This window comes from Octodon degus, unplaced genomic scaffold (genome assembly GCF_000260255.1).
Source record: "Octodon degus isolate 3935 unplaced genomic scaffold, OctDeg1.0 scaffold00093, whole genome shotgun sequence".
In the NCBI taxonomy this organism is placed as follows: Eukaryota; Metazoa; Chordata; class Mammalia; order Rodentia; family Octodontidae; genus Octodon; species Octodon degus.
Genome location: NW_004524669.1, coordinates 1,649,848 through 1,670,919, shown reverse-complemented (window position 1 = coordinate 1,670,919; position 21,072 = coordinate 1,649,848). Strand labels below are relative to the sequence as shown.

At 54.5% G+C, this 21,072-nt stretch overlaps 1 protein-coding gene across 1 annotated transcript; it reads right to left on the bottom strand.

The window, feature by feature from the left end:
• Position 1: 1 nt before the first annotated feature.
• On the bottom strand, positions 2 to 17,371 carry Kcnh3 (potassium voltage-gated channel subfamily H member 3). Its single transcript, XM_004637781.2, has 15 exons — positions 17,036 to 17,371; positions 15,424 to 15,657; positions 14,842 to 14,976; positions 13,621 to 13,754; positions 12,970 to 13,213; positions 12,437 to 12,594; positions 12,146 to 12,353; positions 8,224 to 8,511; positions 7,754 to 7,953; positions 7,089 to 7,338; positions 3,144 to 3,361; positions 2,071 to 2,402; positions 1,563 to 1,669; positions 952 to 1,028; positions 2 to 858 (listed from the first exon to the last, which is right to left on the bottom strand). Exons 1-15 carry the CDS (start codon positions 17,109 to 17,111, stop codon positions 262 to 264), a joined length of 3,258 nt encoding a protein of 1,085 aa, XP_004637838.1. The 5' UTR covers positions 17,112 to 17,371; the 3' UTR covers positions 2 to 261.
• Positions 17,372 to 21,072: the final 3,701 nt, after the last annotated feature.

The following is a 21,072-nucleotide window of genomic DNA, read 5'->3' as shown; positions in this document are numbered from 1 at the left end:
ATGCCAGACCTCTCTTTGTCTTCAGGCCTCTTGACTCCAGCCTGCAAGAGTGACAAGGTCAACAAAAGCCGTCTGAGGAGGGGCCCCAGGAGTGAGGACTTGTAGGTTCCTATCCCTGAAGTCCAGCCACCTTCAAGATCTGGACCAAGCTTGCCTTCGTCCTCAGGCGCCCTGTCCTGAGCCAGTGGGCAGCATGGAGTCCTGAAGCTGGGCAGAGGAGCCGAGGGCAGTGCATCTGCAGCATGGAGCTTGGGCTGGCGGTCAGACCCCCGTGCCTTCTTCCTGGGTCCACTGGACTGTTCCAGGGCCGTGGCAACCAATAAGCACCATCTCTAGGCTATGGGGGTCCCAGGGCAGGGCCTGGCCCCCTGACCCTGGTGGGGGCTCTCCAGTGCTGGTAGCCTCAGCTTGGCTCACAGGTTCCAGGGGCCCCGGCCTGGTCCCTTCCTCAGGAGGAGGTAAGGCTGGGGTACTGGGCTCAGAGCAGAGTTCTCCTGAGCCTGGGGGCTCTGATTCTGAGGTGGAGGTCCATAAAGCTGTGGCTCGGGGCCAAGGGGAGCTCTGAGATGCTGGGGGGCCCCAGGGCCAGGGTGCCATGAGGGGAGGGGGCCCTGGACGAAGGTGGGGCCAGGTCCCACTCAAGGCAGAGCTGGCTGGAGGCTGCAGGCAGTAGGAGGATGCCCCAGTGTCCACACGCAGAGGCTGTAGAAGCCCTGAGTTGCTGGTAGGGCAAGGCCCCTCTCCAGATGCTTGAGGGCATGGATTCTCCCCATGAGGGGCCAGGATGAGCTGCACAGCCTGGCGAAGGGACTGCAGTCCTTCCCGCATCTGTAGCACTTGCTCAGATAGCTCCATTACCTTGGGGAAGGGAGGAGACAGGGTCAGTGGTTCCACTCCTGGCCAAGGCAGAACCTGCCCCTTCCCTCCCAGCCCTGCCTTGCCCTCACCCACCGCCTGCCGCAGCCTGTCCAGTGTGTCTGTATTCCTTGTCTCGCTGGGCCCGAGAGGGACAGTGAGTAGGCCACTCTCTGTGGACAGGATAAGGTTATCAGCTGAGGCTGAGAAAAGATGGCATGGGTTCCAGCCTCAGCTCCCAGTGAAATAGACTACACCGACCTGGCAGAACCTGATTCCCAAGAACAACTTCTGGCCCAAGAATTGTAGTTTTACCCAAATGCCAAGGGCAGGAATCTCTCTCCAAGCAGTCTGGGCTCATACTGCCTGTGCTTTCCTGCCCCTCAGGAAGTTGTTCTTGTGCCTGTTCCTTGTTCGGGGCTTTGGTTCCATTCTCTTAACAATGAGCCTAACAATCTCTTTTATAGAAAAGAGGCTGGAGTTAGAGGCCAAGTTCCTAGTGCTAGAAAGCTCACAGAGAAGAGACCAAAACAAGGTCCAATGCTGGCCTTCACTACCACACCCTTGTTCAGTGGTGCAGGGATGGGTGAGAAGAGGGCCTCTGGCCCCTGCCAGCTTCTCCAATGCTCAGCTCAGAGGCCAACAGTGCCTGAGATCTATGGGACATGGGACCACCCCGAGCAACATACATTAACCCAGGGCTCTACCTGGTCCAGGAGAAGGACTGCTGCTACATTCTGGGCCAGACTGGCCTACCCGGAAAGAGAACTTGGGCTGGTCAGAGCCACAGCCATCCTCTATGCCGTCTACAACCCTGTGGACCCAACAAATCAAACAGCACAAGTCAGTTGCATGTACACACTGTGGCATTACAGGTGTTAGGTTGCTCAGTGTCCATACACAAGTGACTGAAGTAGCCCGAAGTTGGCCAGGGGACCCGAAGGTCCTAAGAGAAAGCTAATACATAGTGCCTAGGAGCTTGCATATTAGCTGGGGAGCCAAGCTCAAGCAACCCAGAACAGCAAGAGCAGAGTACAGTGTACACCAGTAGGGGAGTGAGGCAGCAGGAAGACAGTCAGGGAAGGCTTCTAGGAGGCAGGCTTGGACCATGCAGGCTGAGGAGTAAACGTGGAGAGATGGGTGCTCAGACTGAGGTATAGCCAGCTGGGCCTCTGCCTTCAACTCAGTCCTCTCACGGGACTAAGGCCTGCTTACCTGGGGCTCAGATCCAGGGGCGTATTCCATGACATGGGGTGCAGTCGCAGCCCCTCCAGTGTCTGTGGGTGGGCAGAGTGGCCAGCCTCAGGCTTCAAAGCTCCTGTCCTGCTTGGACGCCCTCGGCCACTTAGATGTGACCGGGGCACAGTTCGACGTGGGGATAGCAGTTTGGCAGCTGAAGATGAAGAGGTGCAGCCAGGGGACAGGAGGGGGCTGGAGGGCTCATCGGCTGGGGCTGGGGAGGTTGTGGGACCCTGCTCTCCATCTGTCTCCTTCTCCTCCAGTGTTGACATGAGAGTGTTGTCACCACTCAGAGAGCTGGTGTCTACCTGAGGATAGGGAGGGCATGGGGTCAGTATGTATGGCCAGTCGTGTCCCATTCACCCCCCTCAGTAGAACACAGAAACCATCTTTGTGAAACAGAATACCCAGTGCTGCCACTGCCCAGGAAGAGGCCCAGAGTGATCTACTTCACTGCTGCCACCATGAAGCTGCCAAGCCCTGGATGCATTAGCTGGCCCTTAAAATTCTAGCCAAGTGTGAACACACCACCCCCTAACTTGGTCCCTCAGGTTCACAGAACTGAGAAAATGCAGTGCTTCAGATAGGCTTGGTACTACTGACATCACCTAGAAAAATTCAAAAGTTCCTCAGACAGGTTTGTTTTGCCATGTCATGGAGGCTTGGCTGAAGGACTCTCTTGAAAAGCAGCCTGGAGTTAAGATAGAAAATTGGTGCCTGTCCCTGCCTTGCCCAGCTTCCACCCACAGCCTGCGATGATCTGCAGACACCAGCATGCACAGTATCCCTAAGACTGCACTGGATGGGCCCCAGGTGTCCTGGGCTGAGAGGAATGGCTGAATATGGTCAGGCTGGCTTTTCAAAGTATGTGGAAAAAAGTATGTGGATGTGAAAAGCCAGGGAATGTGGGTCCCAGCTCTCTGTGTGTGTGTGTGCATGCGTAGGGCCTTTCACATCAGGCTGGGACCCCCAGCATCCCACCACCCCCAGCCTTTGCCCACTTCCCCAGGCACTCCTAGCCCCTCCATGCACGTACCCAGCACCCTCACCTCCGCAGGGCCTCCCCCAGCACCCAGGTTGTAACTGAGCTCCCCTCGTAGACCACGGCTGAAGCGAGGGGCAAATTCAGGGTACAGTGCAAGGCTCTCATGCAGCCCAGCCAGTTGCAGACACTGCAGGACGCAGTAAGTCAGCCCTTTCACATCAGCATTGGCCTTTACCACCTGCTCCCGGCGGGGCAACTCGCAGCCAATCAGATCACCCTTCCCTGGGGAGAGAAAGCAGAGTCAGAGTCCATGAGGCCTGACCCTTAACCACCAGGACAGAGGAGCAAGGCCAGAGAGGGGCCCCTGTGCTTCCCTACAGAGCCAGGCCTTTCCAGGTGTGACTTCACTGTGAAGTCTTCCAGCCAAGAGACAGAAGCAGAGAATCCTGGGCCATGCCTTGACCCTGTTACCTGCCTTACTCCTGCTCCACATAGCCTTGAGGTGAAGAGCCTGAGCCCAAGGCCCTGTGCTGCAGTATTAAAACTCCAAGCTTGGGCCGGGGAGATGGCTCAGTAGAGTAAGCGCTTGCCTGGCAAGCACAAGAGCCTGAGTTCAATCCCCGGTTCCATTTCTAGTGGTTCTCAGATAGGTTGTCAATTAGAATTTCCTGGAAAGATCAAAGCAATCAGACCACCAGCCCCCACCAGTACCCTAATATCACCATGACATCTACAAGAGGCCCCCAGAAACATGATTTTGAAGCTCCCCAAGTCAGGTGCAGCTTATCTAGGGACAAGTATTTGGAAGCAACACTTCAGTATCCTGCATGGCTGAAAGATCAAGGCAGCCAGAGTGCCTCCATCTTCCTAAGCCCTGGTTGCCTCTTCTACCTGAGCTGCTGCAGCTGCCTGAGTACATGGAGCTTTTTTATTTATTTTAATTTTATTTTTGTTGGTGATCAAACCCAGGCCTTGTACATGGTAGGCAAGTGCATTACCACTAAGCTAAAAAGCCGGGCTCTTGACTCCTCCTAACTGGGATTGCAGGTATGAGCTGTCACACCCTGCAAGCTTTTCTGGATCTCACCAGAGGTCTATGGAGGGTCTCCCACCACCAAGCTAAGACTAACAGCTAGCAGACAGCAACTGTAAAGTGGCATCAATTAAGGTCTGTATCCCTCTCAGGATGTTGAATGGGTAGGGGGAAATGTGTGTTTTAGAGTTAATGCAACATCCAGGTGTAGCACACTTGTGACCCTAGCTCTTGAGAGGCTGAGATAGGAAGATCACAGAGTCTGAGGCCAACTTGGGCTACATAGTGAGATCCTGGAGAGGAGAGGGGAGGGAAGGGGAGGGGAGGGGAGGGGAGAGAGAGAGAGAGAGACAGACTGACAGACACAGAGAGACAGAGAGAGAGATGGAAGAAGGGAAGGAGGGATGGAAAAGGGGAGAGAGAAGAGCAAGGGGGGAAAAGAGAGAGAGAGAGAGAGAGAGAGAGAGAGAGAGAGAGAGAGAGAGAGAATGAGAATCAGTGGATTTCTGTGTCCAAGGATACGGTGAAGATCGAAGATCAAAAGTTAATGCAGGACTTCCCTGGCAAGCAGAAGGGCCTGAGTTCAATCAATTCCACAACCCCCCCCCAAAAAAAAAAGTTTATGCAGATTAAGTGCCTGACACAGAGATGACCATTAAAAGCTCACACCTCTCTCTGCTTCAGCCAGAGTCCCCTTCAGTCACTCCCAGTGAAAGTGGAGATCTGGGCTCAGGAAGAACACTCCCTACCAGCAGACCATCCACATAATAGCTATCTGTATCCTCAGGGATGAAGATGCTGGCCACTGGCAACACACTCCAAGCTTACAGGCCTCTTCGACATGTTTGTATCATTTGCCCAAACTTCAGTGCAAAATACAACACATTAAATTTTATCTTATTGGTTTCAGGCCACTCTTTTGGTTCCTTTCTCTCTCTCTTTTTTTTTTTTTTTGGTGGAACCAGGGATTGAACTCAGGCCCTTGTGCTTACCAGGCGAGTGCCCACTCCACTGAGCTATCTCCCTGGCCCCTCTTCTGGTTCCTTTCAAGAGCTACTAGATCTCAACATGATTCTCTGAGGTCCGTGAACTCTCTTCTTTGAGTCATCTGGAATAGTGGAAGTGTGTTTGTCTTCATCCAAGAGATGACATAAAAGTGAGAACCAGGAAAGGACTGAAGATAGCTTTAGGGACCAGAGACCAGTGGCAAACCCATGTGCTGCAGCCAGCTGCTTATCACTGAATGTTCTAAAAGGTTCATCATCACTGCCAGAGACTGTCCCCAGGTTGGCACTTGAATATCACCTCTAGGATCCGTTCACCCATTCCCCTTTTGGCCTTCTAGGACTCAACACTTGGTTCAAGACAGTGCACAGAAGTGGGCCTGGAACCACCACTAGTGAGCCCGAAGCTGGCCTCAGGCACCAGGAGCAGGCAGATGCTCAGCTATGGAGCCAGGTGGAGAGATGAGGGTGAAGGCCAAGTAGAAAACCAGGTTATGGCTACAGTCCGGAACCAGGCATTTATGGGGCACCCAGAGCCTCTGAGTCAGTGGGGGAAATAGTCCACGTAGAACATGTGGGCCGGGAGAGGATGGAACAGTGGCATAAGTCCTAGAGCTGGGGACATTTAGGAGGCAAAAGCCTGGACCACACACAGGGCCATTCTTACAGCTCCATCGAACACTGAACACCACATGTGGCTCTTCTGAGACTTTTTGCCTGAGAGTGAGGAACTGTGCTGAGAGGTCCGTGCCAGCTCTTAGCTTCCTTAGGTCCAAATGGAGGATCAACAACTCAACAAGTTCGCTTTGGATTGACCAGGTTAGTTTTCTACCAAAATACTCAAGGGCTGCCAGTCATACATACTCTTCTTCTTTCTCCCTCTTTTGCTGCGTGTGTGTGCACACGTGTGTGTGTGGTGTCTAGGGGCATACACTTACACACTTACCAGGCAAGTGCTTCAGGCCCTTGCGCTTGCCAGGGAAGCGCTTATTCCACTAAGTCATCTCCCTGGCCCTTTTTTTTTTTTTTTTTTAATATAAAAGTCTATGTTTGCTCAGCTGATCTCAAAATCATGGAACTCAAGTAATCCTCCTTGCTAAGCCTCCCAAATGTCTAAGAGTACAGGTATATGACCCTGCCTGGCCATCACTACTTCTGCATGTAGGCCCAGGAGGTGAACCAACTCATGAACGATGACAAGAAGGGTGTCGCTATCCTATTACCTTCCAGTTCTAAGATTCCCTAGTGGCATTTATTCTTCCTGTTCTTGTTGGAAAACCCTCCTCAGGGGAACTGGGATAAGCCTCTCCCAGCCAGAGCAGTGCTCCCCTGACCTGTGCTTCCTATGCTTTTCTACAGTTAGGGGCACGTCCATCCCTCCTGACAGCGGCTCATTCTGCACTCAGGACTCCCCCAGGTGCCTGGAGACACCATCTAAGCTTGAGATTTAGTCAAGTAGAATAGGTTCCAACCCCACTGGCCAATCCTTAGCTGTTCATCAAGTTCTCTGACCTTGATAATTGTCCTTAATAACAATCTGAGCAAGACTTAGCATGTAAGCAACATTGAGCTGCTGAGAGCCCTGGGTTCTGTTCTACAAGGGTAATCTTTGTGTCTTTGCCTAGGAAGCTGACTCCTCACCTTCACCTCTTTCCCTGAAGTATGTGCACTGTGGGTACCATTTTGCCCCTCCCTCAGTCCTGCTGTGTCGTCTTTCCCACACTTCTAGTCTCAGCATCTGACTGTCCTCCTGAAGAAGTGCTGCTCCTTGCCAAGTGTGGTGGTACACACCTGTAATCCCAGCACTTGGCAGGAGGACTTCCATGGGAGCACTGTCCAGGACTGGGACCACTCCTGATTCCATCCTTAGCTGATTCTCCCCATGGCTTTGTGTGCACTCCCTGCCTAGTTTTTTTGCAGATCAAACTCCCAACCCTCCTCCAACCCCATGTTTTCTCCCACTCATACAAACCTAGGATGGCGAGCACAGTGCCACCCTTGAGCACTTCCATGGAACCAGAGCAGACAAAGTAGAGGGCCTGGAGAGCATCACCTTGGTGGATGAGGTACTCTCCGGGTGTGCAGAAGGCCGGCCGCAGAGCCAAGGACAGTGCCCGCAGGCACCCACGGCTCGCTGCCTCAAACAGGGGCAGCTGCAGGACCTCCTTGTGCAGGTGCATGGCGATGTCTGCACGAAGCTCGTCTGGCAGGCTCTGCAGCAGCTGCAGGTGAACAGGTAGAGAAGGCTGAAGGGACAGAAGAGGAGGATGCCTCCTGTTCACTCCTCTATCATGGTAGGCCTTGGGAGCAAGGGCTGGGGTGGAAGGAGGCTTGACCACTTCTGCACGGTATGCAGCTTGGCACGGGCGCAGTCTAAAAGGCGGCTGGGTCTGTTGCCCTCTCATCTTTAGCCTCCCTCCAAACTTACTTTCCTCTTCCTGGCATTGGGGCTTGAGAGAAGGCTCCAGGCCTTCTTGGCTGCCCTCTGCCCCATGCTGCTGTCCCCATAAGAGACAATGAAAGTAAGGAGGACAAGACTTTGCATTACTCTCCACCCACCCAGTCCTGATCATTTGGGCCAAGTGCAAACCCCTGGAGGGAGCAAAGGCTGGAAAGCCCAGCCCTGGGGATCTGTACCTCAGTGGTGTCTATGCCGTTGTTCACAGCCCAGGTGGCCTGGAAATACTCCAGCATTCGCTGCTTGAGGGGCTTGGGGATGCGATGGATTCGGATGTAGTCACGCAGGTCTCGAGTGCGGCTGTGATACAGGAAGCGACGGGCGTACATGCGCTGGATGATGGCTGTCACATTCCCAAACACCACCGCGTGCATCAGAGCTAGGGAGGGTGGCCAGAGAGGGTCACCTATAGATGTGGCTTGGCTCAGCCTGACACCATACTAGACACATATGGCCTCTAGTCCCTCCCTACCCCACACACTCCTACGCAAGGAACATGAGCCTCTCTTAGGTCTGGCCTCATATCTGTGGACCACCTAAGGCAGAAGAACCTCTGGCCTGTGGGGTTTTGGGGGTGTGGAAGAGAGGGGCCACCTAGGGCCAGAAGTCTAAGAGAGGGCCTTCAGGAAGCCCTTGGGCCAGGCCTCACCACCAATGAGCATGGTGCAGATGGAAAAGATCTTCTCAGTGTCCGTGTTGGCAGACACATTGCCAAAACCCACGCTGGTGAGGCTGCTGAGCGCAAAGTAGAGGGAAGTGATGTAGGCACTGCGCAGCGAAGGGCCACCCAGGAGCTCCAGTTCTGTTTTGTTGGTTTCACTGCTGCTGCTGCTGGTGCTGCAGTTGTCACTCTGGCCAGAATTGTTACCTCCAGATGGGCTCCGGCTCACCAGGTAATAGGGGGTCTCCAGTCGCCGGGCCAGCTCCTGTAGCCAACCTGAGGAGGGCAAGAGGGGGAGGCTAAGCAAGAAGGGCCATGCAGTGACTCTGGAGTGCAAAGTGGGGGAGATTCAGACACAGACCCAACCCCAAACCTTCCCATCACTGTCCGTCTTCTGCCAGCCCAGCATACCCCTTAAGTCTTAGTAAGAGAAGCATGTGAAGAACTGGTACCTCCCAAGTTGGCTCCTACTGATGCTGAGAATGGAATAAGAAGAATCACACCCTTTTCCCCTTGTGGAAGCTGCTACTCTGGAGGAATAGGCCTAGCGGAGGGGCAAGGTGACAGCAAGAGTTCACACCATTCAGCCATAGCTTGGCCCCTAAGTCTGGATGGGTGATACTTCTTTTAACATGTTCGCCTAGACTGTTCTTTCTGGTTTTGTCTGAGCTCATGTCCTCCAGAAAGCTCCCCTCCTCACAACCACAGAAACCGCCCAACCTCACACTGGCACTCTCAGGTACACCCACATGGACTGTGCCCAGTCCCCCCCCCAAACCAAGACGAGGACACACACGTGAGCACCTTACAGATGCCCAGACACAGCCATACCATTTACACCAAAAAGGCCTGTGTATGTGGGAGAGAGACAAAGGGACACAGGAGTTTGTAAGTTGACATACAGGCAGGGATGGGATGCACATGCACACAGCTGAGTATACTCAGAGGCTGCAGGTGGGCAGGCACCTGCACACATGTGCGCGCATGCGCGCACACACACACTTGGACACACGCACAAGAGCTACACTTCTTGGCCTGGCCTTAGCAAGAGACGTGTGTATTTGGGTGGCTTGTGAGCCCATGGCTGCTGCCACAAGTTTCTGTGAAGCTGGATGGATGACTGTGGGAGCTCTGGAGCGCTGGATTGGGCCCGTGGGAGAAGGGAGAGGAGACCTGTGGGTTAATGGAGAATGGAGAGGCAGAGGGCAAGTCCTGATACTTGCTGCAGCCAGAACCACCTCTCTGGATGTGCTGTACCCACTCCCCAAAATACCAACCCCGTGCCACACTTACTCCCACGCTGTGTGTGTAATCTTTGTGGCACATCCCCATCCCCTCCTCTCCACACATCCATTTCCTCAGCAACTTTGCTTGCTGAGCACCAGAATTGTCCTGTGGGCTTCAGCTCGGATAGGCACATAACTAGCTGGGGTAGGAGCTACACCCAGAGGCCCCACACAAGTGGGCTCAAACCCAAGTGCGACAGGCCATAGCTCAACAGCTTCCAGAAAAGGCTGATGGTAGGGGACATGTGTGCTTGGCCTCAAGAGGACAGGGAGGGCTTTGATGCAAAGAAACAGTGGGGGCTGCTTCTGATGGAGAAAAGGCATGAGTCAAACCTGGAGATGGAGACAGGCAACACTGAAGGCATCAAGTTGCAGGCTCAGGAATTTGCACTAAGGTGTGTGTTCACCCTCCTGTTGTTTGAGACATGCTATGAGGGTGCAGTGGGCACATACGACTCCTCATAGTCACTGTTTAATTGTGTCTCTGAGGTGAAGCCAGGTATTGAGGTAAAGAACAGGATGGGATAGTGGGAAGCAGTGAGACACAGATGGGCAGGGGGCTTCTCCTCTCTGTCTTGACTATAGAGAGACCCTGGATCTGGTGGCAGGATGGTGCCTCCACATGAGGGTGAGGCTGCTCTGGGGTCTGGTGGCTTTCACACTGAGAAGTGCCCTGGCTTACTTCCCTTGGGCTCTAGCATGTCTACTAGGCTAATGGGAAATCTAGAGAAGGAACTGCCCAAACCAGTGGTAGCAGAAGGGGGATCACAGCAAGAAGCCACAGCAGAGCCTTCAGCAGACAGAACCAGCAGCACCACCCACACAGCCAGCTCCAGCTCCCCACAAGGACCTTTCTTTCTAGGGCTGAACTTTGGAGGCCTGCATTTGGCAGGAACCCAGCTAGAAGGCAGTTTCTCTGGGGAGGGAAGGGGGAGGTGATGATGTAAAGGACTTGGAAATGCTCCAAATGTGGGCCAGTTTCAGCTCCAAACACAGTGAAACTACCCTAGAACTCAGGGGTCATGCGTAATAGAATCCAATATTCAGCTGGTCCCTGCACTCCCATGTTAATCGCAGTGGGACCCAGAGCCTTTCTTGGAGCCAGAAAGCTTCTCTTTATGTGCGTATGGTCCTAGGGGTTGAAAGTAGGGCCTGTGCACTGAGCTACTTTTCTAACCCTTTTTTGAGACAAAGTCTCTATAAGTCACTAAATTAAGCAGATTGTACTTGAACCTGTGACCCTCCTGCCTCAGTTTCTTGAAGTGCTAGCATTATTGGCAAGCTCCATCACACCCGGCTCAGAAATATTCTTGATAGCAGATCAGTTATTCCCATGAGGTGTGTGGAAGAGGAGCCTCATGAATGCAAGACCTAGAGTGCCCCTGACCTGCTGCAGAGGCTGGGTGCTGACCTGGGGATTTGCTGTCTGGGCTGGGTTTAAGGTCAGAGACAGGGTCAGAGCACTTCCTGACCTGAGAGCAGCCTTTACCAGACTCCCCCTGGGATGGGCTGGCGCCACTCTGTCGGAGTGTCCTGGTTTCCATGGACTCAGCAACTAGGGTGCTCTGGGAGTAACCAAGTGGGCCCTCTGGGCACACAGTAGCTGCGCATGCACAGTGGTGAGGGAGGAAGGGTTCTCAGGAGGCTTAGCAGCTCTGAGAAACTGGTCAGAGCAGATTTCTAAGGCTGACCTGGACTCCTGATGACCCAGCCAAGGAACAGCCTGACATGGGAGGCCACCTGAGCAGCTGGAAACATGCAAAGCTGACCGAGGGCTGGTGGTCGGGAGAGGAAGAAGCACGCTCAGTTTGTGACCTGAGGGCCACTGAGAGCTAGAAATGGTGGAAATGAATGGTCTGATAAAGGGAAGGAATGGAAGTGGTGATGTTGAATGGCAGCAGCAGAATGGCCAAGGGAAAAGGAGCGTGGCAGGAGGGATGTGAGCAAGTTTGTCTGGATCCCCTGGAACTCAGAAGGGCTCTCAAGGGCTGTACCTCACCTAGCAGGAGGAGTGTGGCTGGCAGGGTTAGGAGCTATAGGGACTTCATGGACAGAGTTTGGCCCCATAGGCCGCAAATGTTGCAACCTTTGAGGCAACATTTTGGGTGGAGAGGTGGGGGTTAAATCCTCCATCAGGAGTAAGGCTGAGTGGGTGATAAGCCGAGGGAGGAGCTCCAGCAGTAGAGGTGAAGTGAAGGAGAGTGAAGATGCAGGGAAGGCAGCTAAGACTGTATTTAGGATCAGGGAATGCTCAGTCTGTCAGGAGTGGCAGCTGCAGGTGACAAGAGTAGGGCAAGGGCCCAGGGATCTGAGGTGATGGAGACAAGCTTTAGAGAGTGTGGCATGAGAGGAAGCCACAAGAGCAGTGGCTCCTTGCCTGTCCTTCCTAGGGGGCAAGGGTTAAATATGACAAAAATGTGGCCATTTGGAAGACATGAAGTGTGACTGAGACTCCAAAGGCACCTCGCTGGCCTGTCTGGACAGCAGGCCTGCAGGTGGCGGAGGCCATCGCACGCACCCGCCCACCCCTTCTCTGATGCACGCACATGCAGACTCAAACGCCCCACTCCACCTAGCACCACTCCTCTGCCCCCCCTCATACACACAGACCCAGCCTCCAGTACCAATCTCTGGCAGCTCCGATTCGCTGCTCTCGATCTCCCGCTGGCCTATGTAGAACCAGACGCAGGCCACCCAGTGGGCAAGCAGGGCAAACACAGCCATGAGCAGGGTCAGCACCACGGCGCTGTACTGTGAGTACCGGTCCAGCCGTGGCAGCAGGCGCAGCAGGCGCAGCAGCCTAACGGTTTTCAGCAGGTGGGCCCCGAAGTACTGAGATGGGGGAGGGAGGTCATCTCAGGCAGGCTCTGCCAATACCAGCCCAAAGCCCACCCACCCAGCCCAGCCACACTGACCACATTGACCTTGAAGGCATGTAGTAGGTCGAAGGGCAGCGCTGCTATGACATCCAGCAGAAACCAGGTGGTGACGTAGTGGAGGCAAATGGATTTTGGAGCAAACACCACCTGGCCAGATTTGGACACGAAGGTGGTGCGGAAATTCAGGACAATATCTGTGGGGGATCCAGGTAGGAATTGGTGTGAGGTGGGAAGTCACTCCTTACTACTGGGCACCAGCACAGTACTTAATAGGGTCCCAGCCCACTTTCATACATTCCTGACCTAGCTGTCATGATAATTTGAGCAGGCACACACAATTATGCCTCTTTTATGGAAGGAGAAACTGAGGCTTGGAGTAGTTGTGACTGGTGCAAGTTCCGATAGCACAGAATAGAAACACATTTGGAATCTAGGTCTGATTTCAAAGCTTATGGGTCACAAATGGGACAAATGGAGAGAAAGGAGGGCAATGGTGGCCATGCAGACCATCCGCATTGAGGCCTGAGGTGGCCTGGCCTGGGAAGGGCAGAGGACACAAATGCACATACCAAGGATGAAGAGGACCTCCACAGCCAGGTCACAGACGCTAGGTGGGCCACGGGCAGTGCTGGGCTCCCGGGCTGTGCTCACACACACACTGTAGGGAACGGTGACAGCCACATAGAGTGTGGCGAGCAGGATGAAGCCATCCCAGGTGGCTCTCAGTGCCCCACAGTGCAGCAGGATGAAGGGTGATTTCCGGATAGCAGCAACTTTATACTCAGGCAAGTTTGGCTTCTCTCCAAACACTCCCTGAGTGAGGTAGGGCAGGTCCAGGTAGGGATGAAACAATATCAACAAAGGTTGAGTTTGGATAGTGTCCAGGACAGATGTTCACCTCCTTTCTCTCCCTATTCTCTCCATATCTGATATGGAGAGGTCCCTACTTGATAGATAATAAAACTGAGGATCAGGGAGATCAAATGACTTAGCTGAGAACTCAGGGCAAGAGTTAGGATTAAACTAAGGTCAAGACTCTTCTATGCCTTTGGTGGACCAAACAGGAGAGATTCCTCCTTCAGTCCCAACCCCCAAAGTATTTGTGAGGCCTGGTGGTGGCTCCCCAGACATTCATTTTCTGTCTGTGGTGGGCTTAGTGTTCCTTTCACCTGCCTCTGCCGTGTCCCCAACCCCAACCTACACCCCTGATCTCAATCTACCTTATTGAGTTTGTGTTTGCCCTTGGGTTGCTTCTGCAGGTGCCCAGACAGATGGTAGAGCACAGCCCGGCTCCGCCGACGGTTGGCATTAAAGCCTTTGGATCCTGCCCGGCCATATCGGCGCCGGCCACCACCTGCAAAAGAGAAGGGACTCGTGAAGATGGGGTGTGTGTGCATACCCCAACACAGTACCCTGGGGAAGGGCATCAGTTGCTGGTCCATGAACTGGTACAGCTCATCGATCATTTTGTCTGTTCAGAGTTTGGGCTCAGGACTCCTCACTTCCTGGGGTCACCCACCAACTCCAGGAAGGAAGAGTCATAGAGACAATACTCTCAGCCTACTTCCAGGAGAAGGTTTGATTTAAGCAAGGGGGAAGAGGATGTCTGTAAGGAAAAGCCAAGGTGGTGTCGCTTGGACAAGAGCCACTGGGAAGGGAGGCAGAGCCAGTAAAGGCTAACAGCAGAGGGACATGGGAGCTCAGAGGGCAGGATCAGGTGCAGAGAACAGAGAAAACTCAGATCACAGGGAAGTAGAGCCAGGCCTGGGATGGGGGCAAGAATGGAGGGCACCCCAGCATTCCCAGACAGCAAAGGGGCCTTGGAGCAGTATCTGATGTCAGTTCTGCCTTGCCCAAAGGCCTGCCCCAGCCTTGCAGTGTATAAGAGTAGAAAGACACAAGAACTTAAAAACAGAGCTTTGAGTGGTGCATGCCTGTAATTCCAGCACTCAGGAGGCTGATGCAGGAGGATCGATGTGAGTTCGAAACCAGCCTGGACTACAAAGTGAGCTCAAGGCCAGCCTGAACTGCACAGCAAGAGAGACCCTGTCTCAGAAAGACATTAAAAAAAAAAAGCCCTAGAACTTTGGCTGGGGCTTCCCTATCAAGTGTGATACAGGGAAAAGGAACCAGGTAGGCCTGTACTCGACCCTATTAGGTAGTGGGAAAAGGATATTTCCCAGGTTCTGGTGGAATGTGTTTGCTTTCAGTTTCTTAGTGAAGTTGGTAAAGTTCAACTTTGTCTCAAATGGCCTATCCGACAAAAGTCCTGTCCCTGGACACACAGAGTTAGGAGTAGCACTGTTCTCTCAGCCTGCCGGAGCATGAGCACAAGAGGGGAGGGGACTCACAAGTCCAATCTGGTGCCAAAGACCTCCCCAGGCCTGAGGTACTCAACATGCAACCATAACCACTAAATCAATGCCTATGGACACACCTACCTCTCTCCTTCCAGTTGTCGGGACCCCCTCGATTCTTGATGTCACTGATGTCCTTGTGAGAGACCAGGAAGAGGGCCACCTCCCCTTTCTCATTCTTTATGGGTATCACATCCAGGAGACACCAGAATGGGAGCCCTGGACACAAAGACAGACTCAGTCCACCTCCCGTGCTCAGCCCTCCCTGCCCAAGGTGAAAGAGGCCCTGCTCCACTGACATTCTAGGTAAGACACCAGCAGGAACGGGGCTTCTTAGGGTGGGAGCAGCAGTCTGGGTCCCTATAGGAAAGGGTTGGGTGGAGTGGGGAGCAAGTGAGAGCAGACATGACTGTCAGGACAGGTGTCCTGCTGAGACAGAATGCTTTTCTGCTGGATGTGGGAAAGCTAAACTGGGCAATGAGTGGAGGCTGAAGCTATATTGTGTGAAGAGCAGTGAGGAGCCCAGGACAAGAGGTGGGGTGGGGAAAAGGGATCAAAGGCTAGATGGGTTCATGGACGGCTACAAGGGAAAGGAGGAAGGGCAGTGGATGGGGTAGGTTCCCAGCTGGGTGAGACTGTGGAGAAGCTGGCAAGGTGGCACCTCACCGCTCTTCCTGTACAGAATCAGTTCAGCCTTGAACTCCTTGTGCTCGTCCAGGGCTTTGCGGATCTGTTGTCGGACGAGCTCACTGGTGTCTGGCCCATAGAGGAAGGAGCAGGCACAGCCCCGCTGCATGACCTCAGCTCGGGAGAAGCCCGTGAGGTCACAGAAGCCATCAGAGCAGTAGACCACAGGGAAGAGCCCTGCCACCTGGGCGTTGCCCAGCACAAAGTTACTATCTGCAAGAGAGCACCTTTTAGAGACAGCATGGGGTGAAGGGATGGGTACCAACCACCCCTGCCTTCCCAAAGCCTTGCAATCAAAGAATGGGTTTTATAAACTCCAGGAATCTTACGTGTGTGACAGGTAGGAGTTATTTATGAATGGGACTCACTGTGTCACCTGCATCAGTGTCCTGCAAGGCCCCCCTGCTAGCTGCACGTGTATGAGTGCATTTTAGAACCAGCACATGTGAACAGCGCTGGGCCTTCTGGGGTCTGTTCTGAGCAGCCTGGGCTGGGGTTGAGAGTGTCCAAAGCATCACCTGTTCTAGGTTGGCCTCAGCCCCACTGCTGCTTCTGCCAGGTTCACCCACCAGTCAGGTAACCAGGCTGCCTGGCTGGTTCTTCCTACTGGAAATGACCTGGAGTACAAGGCAACCCAGGTCACTGCCAGTCTTGCTCTCTGAGTTTCAGCGCTAGCTGCCTCACTTGGCTTAGGACTTAGTAAATTTGACAGGGAATGGTAGTGCAAAAATGGTGGCTGAACACCAGAGCCTGAAGCCAGGCATGTATTGGGGAACGGGAAGGGTGCTGAATCAGCAGGCTGCCAGAGCCATGCACCCTGGCCAAGCAGACGGAGAAGGCTGGAGCGGGGAGAGCTCCGTGGTGGGTTCCCACACCTTATCGAGAATTGGAGACCACAGAGCATGGTAGGCAGAGAGCTGGGAAGGCCCGCTGGAGGTGCGTGTGGAAGAAGGAGGAAGAGGAGGAGGAAGAAGAAAAGAATGAGGGGGAGGGATTTGAGTCTCCTGTTTCCTTCTGCTCAGAGCTCGAGTAATCCAGGATCCAGCTCAGGTGGCCTTCTCCAAACTTCCCCAGTCCTGGTGGGAGTCTCCAAGCCCATCTTCTTTGGGTTTTGGATAGGCTCCCTCAGGTAGGTGGGTTTAGACTGTGAGATGGGTTGGTCACTGGCACTTTCCTGAGTCCCACCTACTCTGTCTCCCTTTGCAAACTTCTTCAAATCTGTATTTGGAGCTCTTCCCGGAAGACAGGGAACAGACTCTGGGGCCTCACCGCACCCAGCACCCCTGCAGTCGCAGGGTACTCCTTGCAACACTGCCAGATGCCAGGATACGATGGGTCAGACTAAGTCTAGGTTCGCGCGCCCAGGAACAGGCCCCACACCCAGGACATCTAGCCTTGATGCTTTGCAGGTTGCAGGGTTGACCCTGAGCCCTCCGAGAAAGGGTGTCTGAAAGGAAACGATGGTCCCAGCTTCTGTAGGGCCAAAGGTGAGAAGCGATGGGTTCACCGGCAGGTGTAGGTTCGGGACCGGTGGAGGCCCTGGCAGGAAGCCCTCTCTCAGGGAGTTGGGGGTGGTGAGGGCCTGACTCACGCGTGCCGTCGAAGCGCGTGGCGATGGTGTCCAGAAAGGTGTTCTGCGGCGCCAGGAGCCCCCGCATGGCCGGCATCTTAGGCGGCGAGGGCCACCCGCCCCATCCCTCCGGGGCGCGGGGACTCAGCGCCGGGGGAGGGCGCCCGCTTCGGCCGCCCCCCACCGGGCCCCGCGCCCCCTAGCGCAGTTGTCGGGGGGCAATGCCCAGCCAGGGCTCGCGGGCCCCGCCAGCCGCGGGCGCGGGAGCGGGCGTCCGCGCCGTCGGGGCCCGGAGCATGGCGTGCGGCCCCTGGCGGCCTCGCCGCCCACGAATCTCGGGCTCCAGGCTCCGAAGCCGCGGCGCCTACCGCACTTCTCCCCTGCCGGGGCAGCGACGGCGGCTCCCGTTTCTGCTGCGGGGCGGCTCCTGCTTGGGCTCCGCTCGGCACCGAGTCCCCACAGCTCCCTCCGTCTGTCGGGGAGAAGCGGCAGCCTCCCTCCCTCCCTCCCGCGCTGCCGCCTGCACCGGGGTAACCATGGAGACCGGCACACCCAGTCAGGGCCGCCTCCTTAAAGGGACAGGCCTCTCGCCGAGGGACCCCCCCCTCCCCTTGGGACCTCGGCGGGGACAAGGGCGGTCGCTGCGCCCCATACCCGCCTCAAGGGCCGCCCCAGGCCACCACCCGCCCCTCGGAGAAGGACGGCCTATTTGGCCGACTCAGCCTCAGCCGCAGGGGCGAGGCGTCTTCTCCGCAGCTTGGGGGCTCTCGGAGGGCCGCCTGGCAGCCTCTCCTCCCCCCGAGATAGGAGGAAGGCTCCAGGCGGGGGTGTTTGTAGAAGATGCGAACCATCCCCCTAAGACATAGGAAAGGGGACTGGCGGCCAGGCGGCGGCGAGGGGCCACGGTGGGCAAGGGTCGGAGACCCCAGAGGGGCCCAACTGCGCGCGGAAGCTGTAAAGGAGAGGGGAGGGTCTTCTGAGCGCGGCCTCGGGCAGCCCAGCCTTTCGCGCCTCCGCTAGATTCCTGGGAAAAGGGATGGAGCGGCTGCCACTAGGTGCTGCAGAGGCGGGCGGGACCTGTGGGGAGACTGGAGCGTGGGCGGAGGTCCAGAGGCTCTCCACGCGGCCCCGCGGTGGAGCGGGCGTGCGGTGGAGCCCTGGGACCCTCGCGTGGTCCGGGTTTCTGTGGCGCTCCCCGGCCGCGCTAAAGGGTCGGGAACCCTAGAGGTCAGATGCGGAAAGAAACTTCCTAACCTCGTGCGCGCGGGCAGTGGGGAGGACGCGGCCCGCTCCCCACCCGCTGCAGTCCCGGAGCGCTCGGCCCTCCCGGGGTGGGGAGCACGGGCCGTCGCCTGTCCGTCTCCCGCCTTGCCAGCTCTGCTCCTCCTCCCTCCCACGATTTGCCAGCGAGCGAGCTAGGCTGCCGCCCGCCCGCGCCCAGAGAAGCCGCCGGGGCCAAAACAGTAATTTGTTCCGCTAGAGAGAAATGGGAAGTTGAGCACCCACCCCTCAAGGAGACGCACCCACAGCCAGCGGCCGTGGAAAGCAGTGTCCCTCGTTCCACCTATCCCTCAGCAGCCAGGAAAGACAAAGCCCAGAGCACCTGTATTTAAATGAGCTGATGGTTTGGGAAGTAAGTAAACGCTACCCTCCCCCAGGCCTGTGAATGCTAAAATCCAGCTGGGCTTCTAGCAAAAGGGATGAGCCAAGGGGCTAGCAGATTATGTCCCTGCCCGAGTGGGCCAGGGCTGTAAAGTGACCTCTTCCTAGTCACCTCTACTCCCTGCGGGACAGGCCAAGCACTCTGCCATGCAGTGGAGTGTGGATGGAGGCCCAGATGAGGCTGGACCCAGTGAGGCTGAAACAGCCCGCCTGCTGGGGAACGGGACTACCACAGTTTAAAAGCTCTGCTGTCACTTGCTGTCTGGGTGATTTCCTAAAAGGGAAGATACTAGCCTTCCTATGCCTCAATTTTCATGTTTGTAAAATGGGAATAGTCACAACATAAGATTATTAGGACTACATAAGCAAAAATGTATAAAGAATCTAGAACAATGGGTTACATGAAAAGATTATCTGAGTTTGAGTTTCATGGAAGCCATATAAATAGCCTGGATTTCTCCCTTACACAAAGGAGAAACCAGGGAGCAGGGAGTGATGCTCCAGGTAACAAAGTTGGTTATTGGCAGGGCCATAAGACTCCAGCCCTGACATTCACCAAACTCAGTCCAGGTTCTACTTCCTTTTAGCATAGTCATGGGAATCCCAGATAGGCTACCTGAGGCTGGGTGACACACAGAGCACTGGTCACCTCGGTGTGTATCACCAGTTCCTGGCTGTCCCAGAGTCATCCCATAAGGTACTGATTTTCAGGCTCTAGCTCCCCTGCTTGATTTGGGGACTAAGTCAAAGCAGACACTGGGGGCCAGGGTGAGCAGTGGGTAGGTGCAATAGCTGGGATGCTCTTAAGAATTGCAGTATCTTTCAGTTTTTGAGCCTTACCTGTGCCAAGTACTGTGCTAAGTGCTTTACTTGGATTATCTCATTAATTTTCACGAGAGCTAAGGATAGTTACTATGAAAGCTACCAGATTACAAGGAAAACAGTTAGGTGCTTTGTCCAAAATGCACTGCCTTCAGGAGCAGCTCCAGGCATAATGCTTGTGCTAATGTTTTGTGTTTTCACCTCCAATTCCAAAAGCTACTCCAGTACTTACTACATGTTATCATTTTTATCCAGAATGAAACAGCAGTTCACTTAGCCTTTAAACCCACCGCCCCCCAGCCCTTCAAAGACTTTGAATTTGTGTATGGGATGAGGCTGCAAGCGCCTGCCCTTGCCCTTTAGATGACTGTCAAGGTGTAGCTTTTGGCCACTATCCTCTCTTCACCTTTACCAGGCCCTCAGATTTTCCTGCTTAGGCCTGGCTGGCATTTGTGTTTAATAGGTTTTTTTCAACTCTTTGTAATTAATTACTGACCCTCTTCCACCCACCCCCCAAATATGTTACACATGAAGGGATAAAAGACCTGCTATTAGGAGACAGGAGGATGGAAGCTGGAGAGGAACTGAAATGTAGTAGGGCACTAGGAGGTCAGGACCTGCACCATCCTTGTAATGTTTTATTCTCCCCTTTCTCCAATTCTGAACTTATTTGGGGCTGTGATAGGGAGTCACAGGGGAGGGGAAGGCTTGAGGGGGAGCTGGGTTCAGAGACAGCTCAAAGCCTTTGTCAACAAGAAGAAACTCAGGAGGCTGCATTTTGGAGCTACCGTGGGAGGTCCGTGGGAGTATTATCTACAAAAAGGAACAGGGAGAGAGAGCAGGGAAGAACAGAGCAAGAAAAAAACGCCTGCTCAAAACACAAAAGATAGAGAAAACCTCCTCCCAACCACAAAGCGCAGGCGGAGTTAGGCACTGTGTGCAGGGAGTGGGAACAGGTGGCTGTCGAGGAACAGATACCCGGGCTCCTCCCCTCTTCCCACTCTCTCCACCTTCTTTTCTGAGGTCCTTAGGCCTGCTCTGTGTCTGGCTCCCTGCCAACATAGCCAGGCTCCATTGTTTAGTTGTACCGTGGTGGGGGAAATCTTGGGCTTTCAATCTCCGCCACTGACCAGTGTGACCCCGGGTGGAGTGACAACACTGTATGTTGAAGGGCATCAGTTCTTTCATTTGTGACATGCATCTTAGCAACTGTTATTACAGAGTCCCCTTGGACCTGTGTGCTGGGACCAGGGAAATGAGCTCGGGATGAAACCTCCCAGGAGACTCCTCACCCCCTTCAAAACATTTGGGTATTCCCTGAGACTGTCAGTGCTTGGCCACCCTTGACTATCTCATTCTCTAGCTGAAATGTGAGTGGACCACAGTAAATTTTTAAACAAGGGAATTGTGGGAGGTATATGGTTTTACTCATAGCTAGTCAGACAGACCCCTCCCCCTTTTTTTAAACTGGTCTCTCTGTGTAGTTCAGGCTGGGTTTAAAATCACTATGTAAAGCAGTCTGGCCTCAAACTTTACAGGGATTCTCCTCACTCAGCTTCAGACTGACACATTGC